Raw genomic sequence first — 18,206 nt, 5'->3', positions numbered from 1 at the left:
CTACGGGCCAGCAGATGGGACTTAGCTGGCCCCTAGCACATCTGCCTTGCACTTTCAGAGACCCATGCAGGTGAGCAGCCATCCCTAGGCAAGACTGACTCCTGAATGCTGAGCAAGACAGGGCCAGGCTGGGGACTCTAGAGAGCTGCCCAACTGTGACCCCCACCCTGGGGCGACCCCCACACAATGCTGAATGCTGCATTAGGGCTCCCTCCACTCAAAGTAAACACAGCACCTTTTCAGGCAACTGAGCCTCCACTTCCTTCTTGAGCCGCCGGAGCAGGAAGGGCCGCAGCACTTTGTGGAGACGGCGGATGATGAGGATGGTTTCCTCCTCGTTCAGGTCCACCTGGCACCACAACGAGACATGCAAGCCAAGTGTTACCTCCAGGGGAGCAGCGACGCATGGGCAGGGCCACCTGGTGTCGCCCTGCACCCCCTTTCCAGGCGGCACTATGCTTTACGAGAGCTCGGCGGGGCACCCTCTTCCTGTGGAAAACTGCAGGGACCTGAGACCTTCCATGGAAGTCCAGGGACACGGAAGCGAAGCCCCCAGGGCACCAAGAAACACGGCATCACACTGAGTGGCCTCCCCAAGAGTAAAAACTCATGTGTCTGGAATCCTGAGAACATGTCCAAAGGGAACCTGGCCAGCACAGCGGGGGTAACATGGACAGAGCGCATGGTGCCAACTGGGGGTGCTCTACTGGGAGCCCCAATACCCTCTCATTTCAGCCTCCGTGAGAGAGACAGATAGAAAGGCTGCTCTCCTGTGGGCCTGCTACTCTGACCAAAATTTGAATTAAAACAGTTTTTAAGTGAATAATAAGACGACATTTGAATTTTTTTCTTTAGGACCCTTTAAGTGAAGCTTTTACTCAACTTGAAAATAGGTGAAACCATGGCATTTGTTCCCTTGCTCTTGGGGTGGGAGTCCTAGAAGTCTGAAAACAGGGGGCTTGTTTTAATCATGAGAGCCTTAAAAGGGCCTCAGTTTCTCCTCTAGGAGGGCTTCTGCCTCAGCCAGTGCCAAGGAGGGCGGACCCCAGGGACGATGCAGAGGTCCCCCTGTAAGAGCGTGGTGGTCCCAACTGTCCCAGACCCGAGGAGAATCTCCTAACTGGGGACCAGTGGGCTGGATGTGGCTGCCCGGCGAGGGGGCTCTTCGTCCACCCTGCAGTCGAGCCCACCTCCTCAGTATAAGGCTCAGGCCGTCAACCTCCTTCAACAGAAAACAAATGGCCCACAAGCAGACTACCAACTCCACCCACAGCCAGACAGATGTGAGAGATACAAGCCACAGCCCACAGCTTTTTATTTTCTTTAAAAACAAAAGGGGCAGGATCTGACCACTCTCTTCACTGAAACGACCAGAGCCACCCATTGCCCTCAGGGTGAGAATTAAATTCCCCTCAAGCCCTCCAGCTGCGCCTTCACACCTCAGGCCCTGCTGTGTCATGTCCTCTTCTATGCCTGGGGCACAGGGTCAGGGAAGCCCCAAGGATCCCCTGAAATTTCTCTTCCCTTCTCTGGTGGCAGGGTTGCCATGTATGTGGCCAGGCTGGTTGTGGTGGGCACTCAATCCACAACCACCTGGGGAAGCCGGCTGGGCCAGGACTGTCAGCTCGGACAGTCCTTGGAGCTGCTTGTGGCCAAAGACCATGGCTCCCCGCCCCGCCCCCTTCCACCACGTGGCTGGCCACTTGCCCACCTTCTCCCCGGTCATGGCGAAGGGCGCGTTGAACCACTGCTCGAAGGTGCTGCAGCTCTTGAAGATGGTGGGCAGCAGGAAGTTGAGCAGCGCCCAGAGCTCGGGCAGCTTGTTCTGCAGCGGTGTGCCCGTCAGCAGCAGGCGGCGGGGCGCCACGTAGTGCGTGTTGAGCACCTGCGTCAGCTTGCAGTGGTGGTTCTTCATGCGGTGGCCTTCGTCCACGATCATGTACTTCCAGCGGATCTGCGGGCCGAGAGCGGGTGGTCAGGGGAGGACAGGCGGTGGGGCTGTCCCCTGGGTGAGCAGCTCACTGCCGTCAGGCATGAAGGCTCTGGGCAGCTCGGCCCAGCAGGGTGGGGAACATGAGCTCGACAGCATCAGAGGAGGGGCCACGCCCCGAGGGGCAGACGCATACTGCAGCTCCGTGGCGCGTGGGGAGGGCGGACACGTGGACAGGGCGACGGCTGGGAGCTGCTGTTAGGTGAGCAAAGCTAAGTCCAGAAAAGAACTCTGGTTTTCCAAGAAAACTACATACGCCAAGTATCTGGCATAGAGAAAACAAAACCCTAAATAATACACAGCCTGCTGATCACAGGTCCTTGGGGTAGGGTCAAGAGAGGACATGGTTTGGTAACAGGTACGTTTCAATCTGGCTTCCCTGGTGGCTCAGATAGTAAACGATCTGCCTGTAATGCAGGAGACACAGGTTCAATCCCTGGGTTGGGAAGATCCCCCAGAGTTGAGGAAATGGCACCCCACTCCAGTGTTCTTGCCTGGGACATCCCATGGACAGAGGAGCCTGGCGGGCTACAGTCCATGGGGGTCGGACATGACTGAGCGACTAAACATTTCCAGTCAGCAGGTGGTGGCTCAGAGGCAGGGAGGCACAGCTGGGGGCAGACTCTGCTGTGGGGGTGCCGCCTGTACCCCAGAGCCTATCAGTGGTCGCTGGCCAATGGACACAGGCTAGACGCCAATTCTAACTGGGAGTTAGGTTGGTTAGGCAGGGGCTGCAGGTATAAACTCCCGTTTACATGCAATTGTGATGCCCTTCAGAGCCACTCGGGCCTTGGCATCTAGGTCCTGGGGACCAAGCATGGCCCAGCTGAGGCTCTGCACATCAGGTGTCCCAGAGGAAAAGGACAGGACTGACGGGGGCGGGGGGCAGCAGCCCTTTCCCACAAGTAACCCCCATGGTGGGAGGTTTACACTGATTAAAGCCACTGTCAGACACAGGATTTTCAGAGCCCTGTTCTCGTGTCTGGGATGGGCCTGGCTCTGTCCTGGGTCAGAAGGGTGACCCGCAGCACAAGCCCTAGGATAAGCAGGCTGGGCCTCAGTTTCCTTACCTGTAGCTCAGAGATGCATATCAAGCACCGAATGTCATCAGTATGAACATGCCCCACAGGTGGGGGTTAACGTGTAAAGCGCTCTAGCCCTGGACTTCCTCCCCATACGGTCAGCGAGGCCAGATGTGGCAGCCCAACCCCTCCCCACCCCAGGAAAAGAGCTTTCTGGACGCAAAGGACTGTGCCTGTCTTACAGCTGGGTCATAGTATTATTCTTGGTAACTCATTGGTGGCCCAACTATAGCCACCTTCACAACTGAGTCAGCTAAGAGGCTGCCCAGCCGCATGGCACCCACTAAACACACCAGCTCAGTGGCTCAAGGACGATGGGACACACAGGACCTCAGAGCACACTGCCTTGAAGGCCGGACCCCGCCTGCTTCACGGGCTGCTTTCCTGTAGGCTGCGGTGCGAAGACACAGCCACCAGGGAGGCAGGTCTGAGGCCTCTAGAGACAGGTGGAGATGGAGGAGGGCCTCAACATGGCCCTGTGAGGGACACGGCAGGCAGGACAGGAAGGCTGGGAGGCATCGCAGATGACCAGGCTCTTTGGGCAGGAGCCCCAAGAGAAGCTGGTCCACGTGCTATGTAGATGGTGCCAGTCTCTGGACGTGATCCAGGGCAAGCCTGGGAACACACAGTCAGAGAAGCAAACCCCAAGCCACCTTGATTGAGGCCTTTCACACCCACAGAGCAGCTGTCCTTATGCATATGCAGGGGATCACTGAGCAATGACTTGTGGGGGGTCTGAGAAGATGAGAAGCGTGACCCATGCATGACCAGCCTGGGCAGGATCACAGGCACCCGGACAGCACGTGATGGGACGAGCTGCCTTGTTTTACAGGTGAACACGCTACCTTTGCAAGGATGTGCTTGTCCTTAATGATGTACTCGTATGTCGTCAGCAAGACGTTGAACTTTCCGCTGCGGAGCTGAGGGACGAAAGCACGTCTGGCTGCTGGGGAGCCCTGTGAGGGAGAGAAGACGCACACGCCTCAGCCCCCCAAGTTCTGGGGCCCTGGTAAGGCTGAGAACTGGCAAAGGCTGCTGGCCCTCTCCCGACTCCACCCCAGACTGCTGCTCTCCCCAGCTTGGCCCCCAAGCGGATGTCCCTCCCTGGACTCCACCCCCAGACTGCTCCCCGTCCCTGACTCCACCCTCCATGCAGAGGGCCTCGTGCAGGGAGCAGAGAGCAGAGAGGCATGCAGGCCCTGGGTGGCTTGCAGCCTGCACCTCCACCTGCCCCATTCCTGGTGGGCAACCAGCTCCGCTTCCCATGTCTGCCTCCTCCTGGGTCCCCACTCAGGCCACCGTGTCTCCCACATAGGTTCAGTCCACGGTGACCATTCCCTATTGGCAGCTCCAGCTTCTCCCTGGTTAGCAAATCTGTCTGGTTCCCCGTTTCAAGCTCACTGTTCCTGACAGACTGAGCTGCACTCGTTCCCAGAAGCTCTTTTTCCTCTTGAATTTTTTTTTTTTTAAACTAGAGTATAAGTTGCTTCGTTCCCAAAAGCCCTTGGCAGCAGGACAACATTTAGTTTCTCAAATGCACCAATTTCTCCCTGCACATGCTGTCATCTCTGCCAGGACCCGCTTCTTCCCATCACAGGGCTGAGAGCTCCGCGGCAGAGTGGTGAGCCTGGACCCAGGAGCCCTGTGCCAAGGGCATGACTGAGCTCTGCCACCGAGTCACTGCATGAGGCCCCCCGCCCCGGCCCCCCCCCAACAAGGACAGGAGGCACTCTCAGCCCCAGTGCACAGGTGAACTGGTCTAGAGATGGTGAGGACAGGGAGCAGCCCATCACACAGCAGCAGCTGTGCGACACTCACTGAGTCTGCCTATGTGGACAGGTCTGGAGGTCAGCTGGCATAACAAACTTCAGGTGAGTGCATTCACACCAGCACAGTCCACACACTGAGTCCAGAACTTAGGAAAAGCACCCCTCCTCGAAATGAAATGACCCAAGCCCCCACATGGCTGACCTAAGAAGGCAGGCACACGTGCGTCCTGTCGTTAATACAGGTCGACATCCCTCTTCACCACACGGATCCCCTACCCACCCCACCCTGCCCACGCCCACCTCCTCAGGTGGCACGTACCTTGTAGGACACCTTCACCACGGAGGGGGCCCACTTGTCAAATTCGTAGGCCCAGTTGGAGAGGGTTCTGGGGGAAACAAGGAAGAAAGTCAGGTACCAGCTCTGGCGTCAGCCACTCACTGTCCACACTGATGTCCGTAAGGACGTAAAGGCTGACGTGGCCGTGATCCTGGCAGGGTAAACTTCCAATAATTTGTATAGTGATTTCCCCTTTAAGAGGTAGCACTTAACTGCCCACCTATTATGTGTGGGCTAAATTGAGTATTTTCCCCAGAATACAGTATGGAAAGGGGAAGAAAAAGTACTTCACAGTGGAGACACCTGCCACACACTCTACCTCAGCCAGGTGATCAAGGTCAACCACCAGCGTGAAGTGTCACGTTGACAGTAACTGCCCCATGATGAGTTGAGAGGCGGGCTTCACTTCTGATCTTTGTTCCCAAAACCCATCATCCCATCTAAGGATGAGAAAATCACCAAAGAGACCCAGGTTGAAGTACCTCCTATGAAACACCTGACCAATCTCCACAAAACCATCAAAATCACTAAAGTTACGCAAAGTCTGAGGAACAGTCACAGACCAGAAGAGGCCTGAGGACACACGAAGGGTAAATGCCACATGGGCTCCTGAGGCTGAAGACAGAAGTCAGGGCAAGACTAGTAAAATCTGCATAAACTTTACATAAGGTTAATGTGTTCAGTCACACTTTCTCTCTCTATATAATGGGCCAGTGGGGATTCCTCACTTGTGACAAACGTAACAGGGTCACGTGAAATGTGATCAACCACAGCAACTTCCTCGGTGGTGCGCTGATTAAGACTGCACTTCTAGTGCAGAGGGGCACGGGTTCAATGCCCAGTCACAAACACACAAGCAAAAAAGATGTGATCAGCCACAGGGGGAACCAGAGGAAGGGACCGGGAGCTCTGGGTACCATCCTTCCAACTTTTCTATAAAGCGGATGCTATTCGACAGGAAACAAACCATCACAAGGCAATGGTGGGGACGTGCTGAAAGGACACAGTCGTCTTCCCTGGAAAATCCCATGGACAGAGGAGCCTGGTAGGCTGCAGTCCATGGGGTCGCAAAGAGTCAGACGCGACTGAGTGACTTCACTTTCACTTTCCTTCTTCAGCAAAATCGCTAATGATAGGCTCCATGAGCCTACGCTGCTATGAAGAACTAAACCATTAAACTACTACACGGGGGAGAAGAGACAGCTTTCCTTTGCAGTAGATTCCAAGAGTGCGGAAGGAATGCTGGAAAGAGAAAACCTTGCCTGGGCACCTTCCAGGGGGATCATCGTTTCAGGCGAGAGTTTCTGATAGATGTTGAAACTACAGAGAAGAGTATGCTGAGAAATGCGACAGTCACAGTTTCTCAGAATCTTCCCGCGGGATACTTATAAATCACAAAGGAAAACTCTTACATTTGCATGGGGAAACCAGCAGGTACCACACAGGAAGAGAACAACTCGGGACTTCCCTGGTGGTCCAGCAGTTATGACTCCATGCTTCCACTGCAGGGGGCGAGGGTTCGAGCCTTGGTCGGGGAACTAAGATCCCTCGTGCTGCACCATCCGGCAGAAAGATAAAAGGGCAGACCAAAGTGACGCTCTCCTGTTGTGGAGCCCTGGGCTTGTGCCCTCTGATGTAAAGCCTCAGGAAGGGCACAAGAGCCCCTCCTGGAGGTTCTTGCCGGAATTCCAGAAAGAAGGACACATCACATGAGCCCTGTCTAAGGAGGGATGGTCTACCAAACACCTGCCCGGGATTCAGGCTCACCAAGATCAAGAAGAACAAAGCCGAGCTGGGCAGCTGTCACAGAGACATCACAACACACGACAACAAGAGGCAGGGGAGGGACCGTGAACCAGAAAAAGGTCTTCAATGCAGAAACTGACAACATCTGAACTGTGTCTCTGGAGTCACTAACAGTGATGATTTATCACCACGTTGTTACTAGCCTGGTGTTAAAACCGTCCTAAGGTGATGTGAGCTCTGGGAGGCCAGCTAAAAGGTGTGCAGGAACTTTTTAAGCTGCTTTTGCAGTTGTTTTTAAGCCTTAAAAAATTTTAAAAATGAAAATTAACAACTGGTATCTCATTGTAGTTTTGACGTGCATTTCTCTATTAGTGATGCTGAATAGCTTGTCATATGCTCAGCGCCTTTGCTGTCCACCTGAAATCGTCACAACATTGCTAATCAGCTATACTCCTATACAAAATAAAGTTTAAAGAAACATATGTTCAAAAAAGAGACAAACCATGGGACCTCCCTGGCAGTCCAGTGGTTAGGACTCTGTGCTCTCATTGCTGAGGGTATTGAGAAGCTCTATGACTATCCCCTTTCTCATCTAAGATCTGGAAAACGGCAAGGTGCAGCCAAGGGAAAAAAAAAAAAAACAAACCCAGTCTGTAGCATAGCACGCTGGACACAGAGCTATTCTGGTGTCCCACTTAAACAGAAGGGAGGGGACAGGAGCCCTTGGAGGGCTGTGGACAGTACACAGGCGAGGGCCGCGGGCACTGACAAGAAGTTGGGCCGACCCAAGGGAGGACGCAGCAAGGCCAGCTGCAGGCCCAGGACCTCCTGCCGCTTCTAGAAGCAACTCCCTCTCTATGAAGATCTATTCCCCCCAAGGCAGCCAGATTTACACCACCATGAGCCAGAGAAAGCAAAAGGGGAAATCAACATCTCCCAGTAAACTGTAGAGGCTCCTGAGGCCCCCCAGCCACGGGTGCATGGCCTCTGGAGGCCTGCCCATCTTCCAGGCAGGAAAGTATGTTCCCATGGGCTGGGGGATGAGGACATGGCTTCCCATCACCCGCCTCGACAGCTGACGTGGCCCCTACTGCACACTGGGCCGAAGGCAAGGGCTTCCCCTTCTGAGCCAGGCCAAGTGCACACACTCAGGCCTGGCCACATCAGAACAGGCCATCCCCTGGGCCCACAGCTGGACTGCCGCCTAGCATGTGACTGGAACCAGGTCAAGGACAGCCAGTCCCAGGATTTCTAGAAAAACCCTGCAGGCAGAACCATCGTGTGTCATATGCAGAGCTAGGAAGAGGCAGCCCCAGAGTGGCTAAGCAATCCTGGCCCCAGAAGGGTGTCTGTGGGGAGGAAGAGGCCGGTACCACCAAGAGATTGCAAGTGAGAGCTTCTGCAGGACGCCATTCAGGTACCAGACACCACAGCTCAGCACCTGTGGTGCCTGGACTGGGCTGGGACGCAACCGGCAGAGCACAGAGCCCTAGCAGGAAGCGGAAACAGCACCTGAACACACACCAAAACTCCACGTTCTAGTGGGCAGTTATCTGACTCCTGTAACAACCTGAAGCGGAATCTGTTGGTTCTAAGACTTGAAAAGGACACCAAGGACAGCCTGAGAGAGTCGCCCCAACAGGGATCATATGGGCAGGCACCCCAGAACCTGCCCTTCCTCTACCCTGTGCCTTGAACCCAGAGGCAGGCAGCCGTGCACTGGGTGCGACCCCCTAGAATTCACATGCTGACATCTTCATACCCAGAGCCCAGCTATGTTTGGAAATAGGGTCTTTAAAGAAGTAAAGAAGGGACTTCCCTGGTGGTCCAGTGGTTAAGAATCCACCTTTTGAGGCAGGGAATGCGGGTTTGATCCCTGCTTGGGGAACTAAGATCCCACATGCTGCAGGACAACTAAGCCCGAGCGCCACAACTACTGAGCCAGCGAGCCACAACTACAGCCCGATGCAGGGCTTCCCTGGTGGCTCAGTGGCAGGGAGTCCGCGGGCCAATGCAGGAGACTCGGGTTTGATCCTTGATCCAGGAGAATCCCACACCCCGCGGAACAGCTAGACCTGTGCGCCACAACTATTAAGCCTGTGCTCTAGCGCCTGGGAGCACTAGAGAGAAGCCCGTGTGCCCCCACTACTGGGGCCGTGAACCACAGCAAAAAGCCTGCACGCTGCAACAAAGATCCTGTGTGCCGAACTAAGGCCGGACTCAGCCAAGCAAATAAATCTTAGAAAACAAACAAAAAAAAGGTAATGAATAAAAATGAGGTCCTCAGGGTGAGCCCTAATCCAAGCCTATATGACTTCCTTATAAGAACAGGAAATGTGGGTACAGACATGCAGAGGGAAGGTGAAGTAAAGACTCAGGGAGAAGACACCATCCACAAGGTCAGGAGAGAGACCTCGGGGGAAACCAGGCCTGCGGACACCCTGGACCCAGACTTGGGCTTCCAGGGAAGCAGGGCCCGTGGTGAGGCCACCCAGGCTGTGGTTCTTCATGAGGGTGGCCCGGATAACCTCACACACGGGCGTCTGAGCTCGGGCGGCACTCACGAGAGGGGCACTATGATGAGGAAGGGCCCGTTGATGCGCTTGTGCTCCATGAGGTATGTGATGAGCGCAATGGTCTGGATGGTCTTCCCCAGGCCCATCTCGTCAGCCAGAATGCCGTTCAGGTTGTTGTTGTACAGGGACACCAGCCACTCCAAGCCTTTGATCTGCAAGGACGAGTGGCCAGAGCTGAGGCCCAGGTGGGGCGAGAGGGTTCCCTGCGCTTCGGAGACTCCCAAGCTCCAGCCCAGCCAGGGACCACCCGCTGCCATGCTCGCTCGGCATCGTGCTCTGTTCACTCTCTTCTATCCCACTCGGCCCATCTCACACTCCTTTCTCTGGAATCACAGGGCTGCTGTGCTCATGAGAGCCAGGTATGAAACATCCTTCCCAGGCACATGTTTAAACTGTTAAGTCTCTGTCACTGCCGGCTACCAAGCCACACAGCCCACTGGGACCAGCCTGCCCTCAATGTGTGACTCCGGATTCAGGGGAGCCTTGGGGCGTCAGGGTAACGAGTGCACCACATGACTAACTGCCTCGACAGCATTTCAAGATGAAGGTAAAGGTTTCCAAAGCTTGCAAAGCTTTCTGCCACAGGCCGTTAGAAGACTGTCCTCAAGGAAAATCTGGCAAGTTTCCTAACAGATTAAGTAAGTCGTGGCCATGTTCTGATTTCTGTGATTTACAGGCCTCTCTGGAAACTTCCACTGGTCACAGGATTCACCTTTGGAACCTGATGTCAGCAGAGGTGCTGAGTGCTTGTAAGGAAAAGCAGGGTTCAGGGGTTACCAGCACACCGAGCAGCAGACAGGGAACGTATTCTTTGGTTGGAGGTATGCCAGCTGTCTCCTGGGAGCTGAGATGAGCAGGGGTGAGGGGCCACAGTCACAGAAAAAGAAATTTCTATGACGAGCAGTTCCCTTTCTTGGCTGCTCCAGGCCAGGCCCTGACACAGAGCTTTCGAGTCATGACCACGTGACCCTCACAGGCCTGCATTTCTGAGAAGAAAGGACTAAGTCTAGAGCTGCTAGGCTCTCCTCCTCGCTGCCTCACACTGCAGAGCCCCCATGGCCCCACACCCGGGTCCCATTCTGGCTCAGCCATTCCCAAACCATGTGATTTTTTTTTTCTTTATTGGAGAATAACTGCCTTACTATTTTGTGTTGGTTTTGCTGTACAATATGAATCAGTCATAAGTATATTCATATTCCCTCCCTCTTGAACCTCCTTCCCACCTCCCCATCCCACCCTCTAGGTTATCACAGAGCACTGAGCTGAGCTCCCTCTGAACCATCTGACTTTGAGAAACTGCTGTATCTATCTGCTCCTCACTTATCCCTCAAACTCCCCATGAAACCTGGAGGATCACAGTGCCTACTGCAAAGCTGTTGGGGGAATTCAGATGCTAAAAGCCTGTCAGTGTTCCTGTTCTGCCAGGCACAAACCAAGCACACAGGACAGACTGATTGCACCATTTCATTTCAACCCCTTTGTCAGGACTGCCGTGCGGACTCGGCCCCATCCAACCTACCTGGTACTGCTTGAGCACGCCATTGACCATAAGCGCCGACTGCTTGTCCACCCGCTCGGTAACGGCGTGGGCCACAGCATAATAGGACTGCAGGCCACGAGCGAGGGCCTGAGACACGCCGTACTCATCATCCACATCTTGCTTGGCATTCCTGGGAGGAAAACGGAAGGGCCATGAGAAGACAAACACTCTTACTTGGGACAACATGCTTCTGACACAAGCCTCTGCGGAGCAGCTTTTACGGCCTGAGCCACAAGATGAGCCCAAGAGCAGCCACAAAGTCTGAGGACAGGCAAGCCAGTAGACACTAACCTAGGGGCCAATATTGGATTTCTGGGTGCCGAGGGGGCGCCTGGGAAGCAGCGTTACTTTCTGCTGGAGGCTGGTTGCATGGCCCACCCTCTCTACTGAGAGTTCAAGGGAAAATGTACACTTGACAGCCTTGCAAACTTGAATCATTTATACACTGGAGGTTTTGTGATCCAATCTGGAATTCTTTAAAAAAATGACATTAAACTACTCACATTTTATTAATGTGACAGATACAGGTGACCCGATTTCCAGCATACTGCTTTACGCTATGTTTCTGTCCTTGTATCACCCTACCCATTTGCCCAGTTAAGCTGGGTTTTCTTAGCTTAGAGCAGTGGTTTCCAAACTTTTTGGCACCAGGGACTGGTATCATGGAAGACTGTTTTTCCACAGGCCAGGGAGTGCAGTGGGGTGGTTTCACCACGATTCAAGTACTTTACATATTATTGAGCACTTTATTGCTAATCTAATGCTGCCGCTGATCTGACAGAGGTACCGGTCTGCGGCCTGGAGGCTTAGAGGGTTTTTCTAATAGATTAAAAAGATTGTATGTTTGTTCTAGTGGTTCCCCTCCATGCCTGAAGTGTATATAATACATATCATTCTCAATCCTCTAAGAGTATCCACTAACTCTGTACTGTAAGCCACCAGGAAACTGGTATAATAATTTTAACTGTTTTCAAGGGCAAAGGATGAAAAATAACCTAAATGACCACCGCTAGACAAAGGCCACAGTACAAGACCATGGCAGGGACACCACGCGGCCAGATGTGGAACAGAGTGAGATGCTGTGTGTACACAGACACGGGAGCAAGGGGCAGAAGAGTGTCCCAGAAATGAAAAGGGGAAAAAAAAGCACAGGGTATGTGTGGAAGACACACGCGGAGGAACCAATTTCTCCCAGGGAGGAGAGGGGGAGGGCTGAGCTGGAGCGCAAGCATGGTAAATCTTTCGTGGTAAACCCCACCATCTCCTACACACAAGACGAACCACGTGAATGGATGGACTGTCATCACATCCTATGAAAATCAGAGACATCTGAAGTTCAGTCCATTTGACCTATGTGGTCCAGCAATGGCTGCCAGCTCGTGCTCCCATGCAGGGAGCTGGCAGAGTGGGAGCGGGCAGCGAGAATCCTTACTCAATGATGTGCCGAGCATCCACCTCGGAGACATCGTCGCTGTCGGGATCTGGAATCTTCTTCTTCTCCTCCACGGGCAGGGTCGGGGGCTGCGCGGGCTGCGGCTGCTCCTCCTCCTCCTCCTGCCAAGAGACAGGTCCGTGTCTCCCCGGGTCACCACAGGGACAGGCCTGGGGCGCCTGAGGGAGAAGCCCAGAAACTAGGGATGGTTTTACAACCCACACGCCTTCCTCCTGCCCATCCCAAAACATGTCATGCTTTTCACGTGCATCTTCTTTTAGCTGCTCAGTACATGATTTTTAGTTTTCACAGCAGAGTCCAGACACTTCTTTTTAAGGATATCTCAGGATATTTCTGTACTTCAGTTGCTGCTAGTAGATTCTATTTGCACCCAGCTCTTCTTACATAATGTATGCTACTAAAACAGCTTTTCAACTCTCTTGGATTTTCTAGGTATTAAATATTCATAGGCAACCTTCAATATTTGCTGGTCTTTATTTACTTTTGGTTTTACTGACACAGCCCAAATGTCTGTACAACATGTCAAATAAGACTCGTGGTAACAGGTACCGTAGTTTACTAAGAGGTTTTCTATAAATTTGAGTACAGTAAGTTCCCTACATATGAACCTTCAAGTTGACAACTTTCAAAGATGTGAACATGCATTCCATCAACGTCAGGTGTGAATGACAAAGCAGCCTGCCCTCTGTCTCCTACTGCTGACGATCCTCCAGCTCTGCCATCTCCCGCCTCCTCTCCCTCCTCCAGTCCGTAAACTCTTCTTGCCTGTTCACTAGATGCCCACCCCTGAGTGTCAGCTACTGACCTGTACTATTATACTTTTCAAGGTACCATACTATAAGTGAAAATGTTTTCTTTATAGTTCATGATTGTTTTATGTATTCTTTGAGTGAAAAGTATCATAAACCCGTTACCGTACGGTACTATATAGGTAAACTGTGTTAGTTGGCTACCTATGCGAACTGTTGGACTTACGAACGCACTCTCGAAATGGAACTCATTTGTATGTAGGGGACTTACTATTTAAGTATTATGTTTCATTAAAAGGATATTTCAACATTAACTTAGCAGATAATAAAGGGGATTCTGTATGACATATTGATAAAATACACACAAATGCATTCCTTAACATTAAACTATCCTTGTATTCCTGTTTAAATCACACAAAATGTGTATGTACAATGGAACTGCTATAAAACTAAAAAAAAAAAGAAAGTATCTGTTTATTAACCTGTTAAATTATTCCAAACTCCAATGAAATTTCCCTTGGAGAAAGCAAAATAATCTTATAGATTACTGGGAATAATGAACACGTGATGATAGCACACACACTTTGGCCCCAAAAATCTAAACTGTAAGACTTTCCAAGCTGATATTACCAGGAATTAAATAGGAATGGGAAGCCTGGCTGATTTCAATTAAAGGGGATCAGCAAATTTTACCTTAAAAAGTGACATGACAGCTGGACAAAAGTAGCACCAGGAACCATTCCAGAGAACTGGAGTCTGAGAGGCACTAATACTTAAAAAAACTGCAGAGCTTTGAGTAAGTAGAGGGTGGGAGTTTGTAGAGATTTTACTTGTGGGTGTTTTCCCCTCTCCCATCCTGACGTGTAAGCTGTCAGGGTAGGCAGGCCATGAGGCCTGGCAACTGAGGCTGAGGGGGGACTCAGCTGTTTTACAGCAGTGGGCGATGCTCGGGCCAGCAGCAGTCAGTGGAGCTGAGGACCTCAGCCACGCGTAGGGAGAGCAGATTACCAGCTGAGGGCTCTGCACATGCGCAAAGGAAATGAAACAGGGCCTGGCGGAAAGTAAAAGCCAGGGTAGGCTTGAAAATGACCCAGACCCGGAACATGCTCTTCTACATACACAGATCTATTGGCAGGAGACACAGTCTTTACTGGGTCAAGGTGTTGGAGGTGACTGCTAAGTTATGAAGAAATACAACCCATTCCTAGAGGGCCAGGATTACAAATGAAAATGAGAAAAAAAGCAAAACAATAAACTGATCAGACACCATAGACAGCACATTCCCTGGGGGAACATCCCACAGATTCAGCCTAGATAATTTACTAAACAAATAAAAACACCAAAAAGGAACCCACAAGGGTGGAAGTCAGAACCCAGAGTGGCTAATACAGCCTTCCACTAAACATTCCCTGGGCTTCCCTGGTGGCTCAGAGGTAAAGAACCCGCCTACAATGCAGGAGACCCAGGTTCCATCCCTGGGTTGGGAAGATCCCCTGGAAAAGGAAACAGCAACCCACTCCAGGATTTTTGCCTGGGAAATCCCATAGACAGAGAAGCCTGGCAGGCTACCGTTTATGGGGTAGCAAAAGAGTCAGACATGACTTAGCGACTAAACAACAACAAACATTCATTGTAAAATAAGCAAAAAAGGAAAAGAGTGTGATGTGAACATGATTTACTCATCTTGTTAAAAGATACCCACGAAAAGTTTACAGCTAACACTAAACAGTGACAGAGTAACTGCCTCAAACTTAACATAAAAAACAAGCCAATGATACCTGCTCTGGATGCGTCTATTCAACATTTTACTGGAGGATCTAGCCAGTGCAACAAGGCAAGAAAAAGAGATTAAAAATTAAGGCACACAGATGGGAAAGGAAGAAGTCATGGTTATTTATGAATGACACGATCTTGTTTGTGAAAATCCAAGAAATGACATGATCTTGTTTGTGAAAATCCAAGAAATGACATGACCTTGTTTGTGAAAATCCAAGGAATCAAACAAACAAAAAAACCTTACTGGAATTACCAATATGAGTTTAGCAAGTTCCCAGAACATAAGATCAACATAAAAAAATTTTTTCCATGTTATTTCCACAGAAAAGCTACAAAATATTCAAAAATAAAATTAAGAAAACAATTCTATTTATAGTAGCATAAAAGGGATAAAATAATTAAGAATAAATTTAACAACAAAAAAACAAAAACTGTACTCTGAAAACTACGAAACAATACTAGAAGAAATTAAAGATTATCAAAATAAATGGAGAAACAGTTCATGTTCATGGATTGGAAGAGTAAGTACTATTAAACGTGATTCTCCCAAAACTGATCTAGACTCAACACAATCCCCCCAAAAAATCCCAGCAAGCCTTTCTGTAGTAATTGATGAGCTGATCCTAATGTGTACATGGGGATGTGAAGGCTCTGGAATAGTAAATACAGCAAAAAAGTTGAAGGACTAACACTACCTGATTGTAAAACTTATTATAAGCTACAATAATCAAGATAGTGTGGCAGTGACACAAAGATAAACATAATCAGATCAACAGAAAAACACTGAATCAGAAACAAACCCTTATTCTAACTAATTTCTCACAAAGCTGCCGAGGCTATTCAATGGGGGAAAATAGCCTATTCATCAAATGGTGCTGGGTAAGGTGGATATCCATATACAAAGAAACCCTTAGACCTTCAGATCACACAGAAATCAACTCAACTATGACCCTAAATGTAAGAGCTTAAATATAAAACTTCCAAAAGAAAACATAAGAGAAAAACCTTAATGATTTCAAACAGTTCTCAGTATACCACCAAATGCACAATTCATAAAAGAAAAAAATCAATAAAAAGATTCCATCAAAATGAAACATTTTTACATTTCAAGACAACACTGAGGGGAAAAAAGGCAAACAGACTGGGAGAAGATATCTGCAAGTTATATATCTGATTAAGGACAGGTATCAAGAACGTATGAAGAATTCCTACAACTCGAGGATGAAATGACAAACAACCCAATTAAAAATCACCAAAAGATTTCAGTAGATTTTCACCAAAGAAGATATATGAATGGTGCATAAACATTTGAAAAGATGCTCAACGTCACTACTTACTAGGAAAATGCAAAGTAAAACCAGAGATACCATTACATACCCGCTAGGATGCCTACAATGTAAAGAACAGATAATACCAAGTGTTGATAAGGACACGGAGAAACTGGGGACCTGTGAAAAGGTACAATCACTTCAGGCAGTGGTTTGCTAATTGCTTAAAAAGTTAAACATAAACTTACCATATGACCCAGTAATGCCATTCCGAAGTATTTACCCAAGAGAAATGAAAATGGAACACACACAAATGCCCACAATTTGGTGCATCGACAAACAAAATGTGGTATATCCATGCAAAGGAACACGACTCAGGAATAAAAAAATTTTTTTTAAGATCTTAACTTTTATTAATGGCTTCTCCACATTATTTCTTTTTAATATTTTTAAATTGAGATATAAATCACCTAGGAGTAAAATGTACACATCTTATCAAAAATTTTGATAGTTGAGTTTGTTAAGTTTGGAAATATGCATATAAGGGTTAAATCTACACCCTCAAAGCAGAGAATATCTTCTTTTTCTTTTCCATTATGCTTTATTACAGGGTATTAAATACAGTTCTCCGTGTGTGGGACCTTGCTGCTTACCCATTCTATAAATAGCAGTTTGTATCTGCTTGTCCCAAACTCCCAATCCTTCCTCCTCCCTTGCCCCCTGGCAGCCACAAGTCTGTTTTCTATGTCTGTTTCTATTGTGTAGATAAGTTCATTCACATATTTTGGATTTAATGTATAAATGATATCATGTAGTATTTGTCATTCTCTGACTTACTTTGCCTAGTATGACAATCTTTAGGTGCATCCATGTTGCTGCAAATAGTATTATTTCATTCTTCTTTATGACTAATACTTTACTGTGTATATTATCTTTAACATCTTCTTTAACCATTTACCTCTTGACGGGCATTCAGGCTGTTTCCATATCTTGGCTATTGTAAATAATGCTGCTATAAACACAGAGGTGCATGTATCTTTTTGAATTATAGTTTTATCTGATTATATGCCCAGGAGTAGGATTTCTGATCACATGGCAACTCTATTTTAGTTTTTTGAAGAACCTCCATAATGTTCTCATTGCAAATATTTTCTTCACACTTTCTCCAGCATTTGTTATTTGTAGACTTTTTAATGATGGCCATTCTGATCAGTGTGAGGTGGTATCTTATTGTAGTTTTGGTTTGCATTTCTCTAATAATTAGCAATGTAGAACAAACTTTTGACATACAGACAACATAGGTGAAACTTAAAAACATGCCACGTAAAAGAAGCCAGACAAAAAATACCACATGTTGTATAATTCCACTTATGTGAAACTCTGGAAAAGGCAAATCTATAGAGAAGAGCAGACCAGTGATTTCCTGGGGCTGGAGGAAATAGCAAGAAAAACTGTAAATCAGTGAGATGAAGCTTTCTGGGGTGGTGAAGACACCCTAACGTTGGGTAGTGTGACGACTGTGCAACTGTTACTTCACGAAAATCACTGAAGAGTGCTCTTCTTATGGGTGCCTTTCACAGTATGCAAATTATATCTCCAAAACGTTGTTTAAAAAAATTTCAATGAAACATTATTAGTCTAAAAATCATTAGAATTTTAAAAGGAATTTTAAATACTACATCAACTATGTATCTATGCCTCGATATTTAAAAACAAATAAAACAAAATAACGAGAAAAGTAAATTCTTAAAATCAAAAAAAAAAGAAACTGGTGGATATAAAAACCCAATGTATTAATTTTTTAAAAATATCACAGGTCAGTGGGGAAGCAGTGAACCAACAGTATACCCATTGTCTTAATACTACTTTGCTGTTGTTTCGTCGTTAAGTCATGCCCTACTCTTTGCAACCCATGGACTG

The 18,206-nt window shown here is 48.9% G+C and overlaps 1 protein-coding gene across 6 annotated transcripts in view; it reads right to left on the bottom strand.

The window, feature by feature from the left end:
* The window catches only part of SMARCA4 (SWI/SNF related, matrix associated, actin dependent regulator of chromatin, subfamily a, member 4), an 89,908-nt gene that overhangs the window by 37,136 nt on the left and 34,566 nt on the right, over window positions 1-18,206 (bottom strand). For all 6 annotated transcript variants that reach the window (XM_055545023.1, XM_055545040.1, XM_055545055.1 and 3 more), the window contains exons 14-20: window positions 12,473-12,594; window positions 11,020-11,170; window positions 9,489-9,652; window positions 5,161-5,227; window positions 3,918-4,028; window positions 1,712-1,954; window positions 236-349 (exon numbers count right to left, since the gene is read on the bottom strand). In XM_055545023.1, coding sequence (XP_055400998.1) covers window positions 236-349; window positions 1,712-1,954; window positions 3,918-4,028; window positions 5,161-5,227; window positions 9,489-9,652; window positions 11,020-11,170; window positions 12,473-12,594 — 972 coding nt within the window. The remainder of the gene's footprint in view (window positions 1-235; window positions 350-1,711; window positions 1,955-3,917; window positions 4,029-5,160; window positions 5,228-9,488; window positions 9,653-11,019; window positions 11,171-12,472; window positions 12,595-18,206) is intronic.

Source organism: Bubalus kerabau, chromosome 1 (assembly GCF_029407905.1).
Source record: "Bubalus kerabau isolate K-KA32 ecotype Philippines breed swamp buffalo chromosome 1, PCC_UOA_SB_1v2, whole genome shotgun sequence".
In the NCBI taxonomy this organism is placed as follows: domain Eukaryota; kingdom Metazoa; phylum Chordata; class Mammalia; order Artiodactyla; family Bovidae; genus Bubalus; species Bubalus kerabau.
The sequence above is the reverse complement of the archived record's forward strand: the minus strand, read 5'-3'. Positions and strand labels throughout refer to the sequence as shown.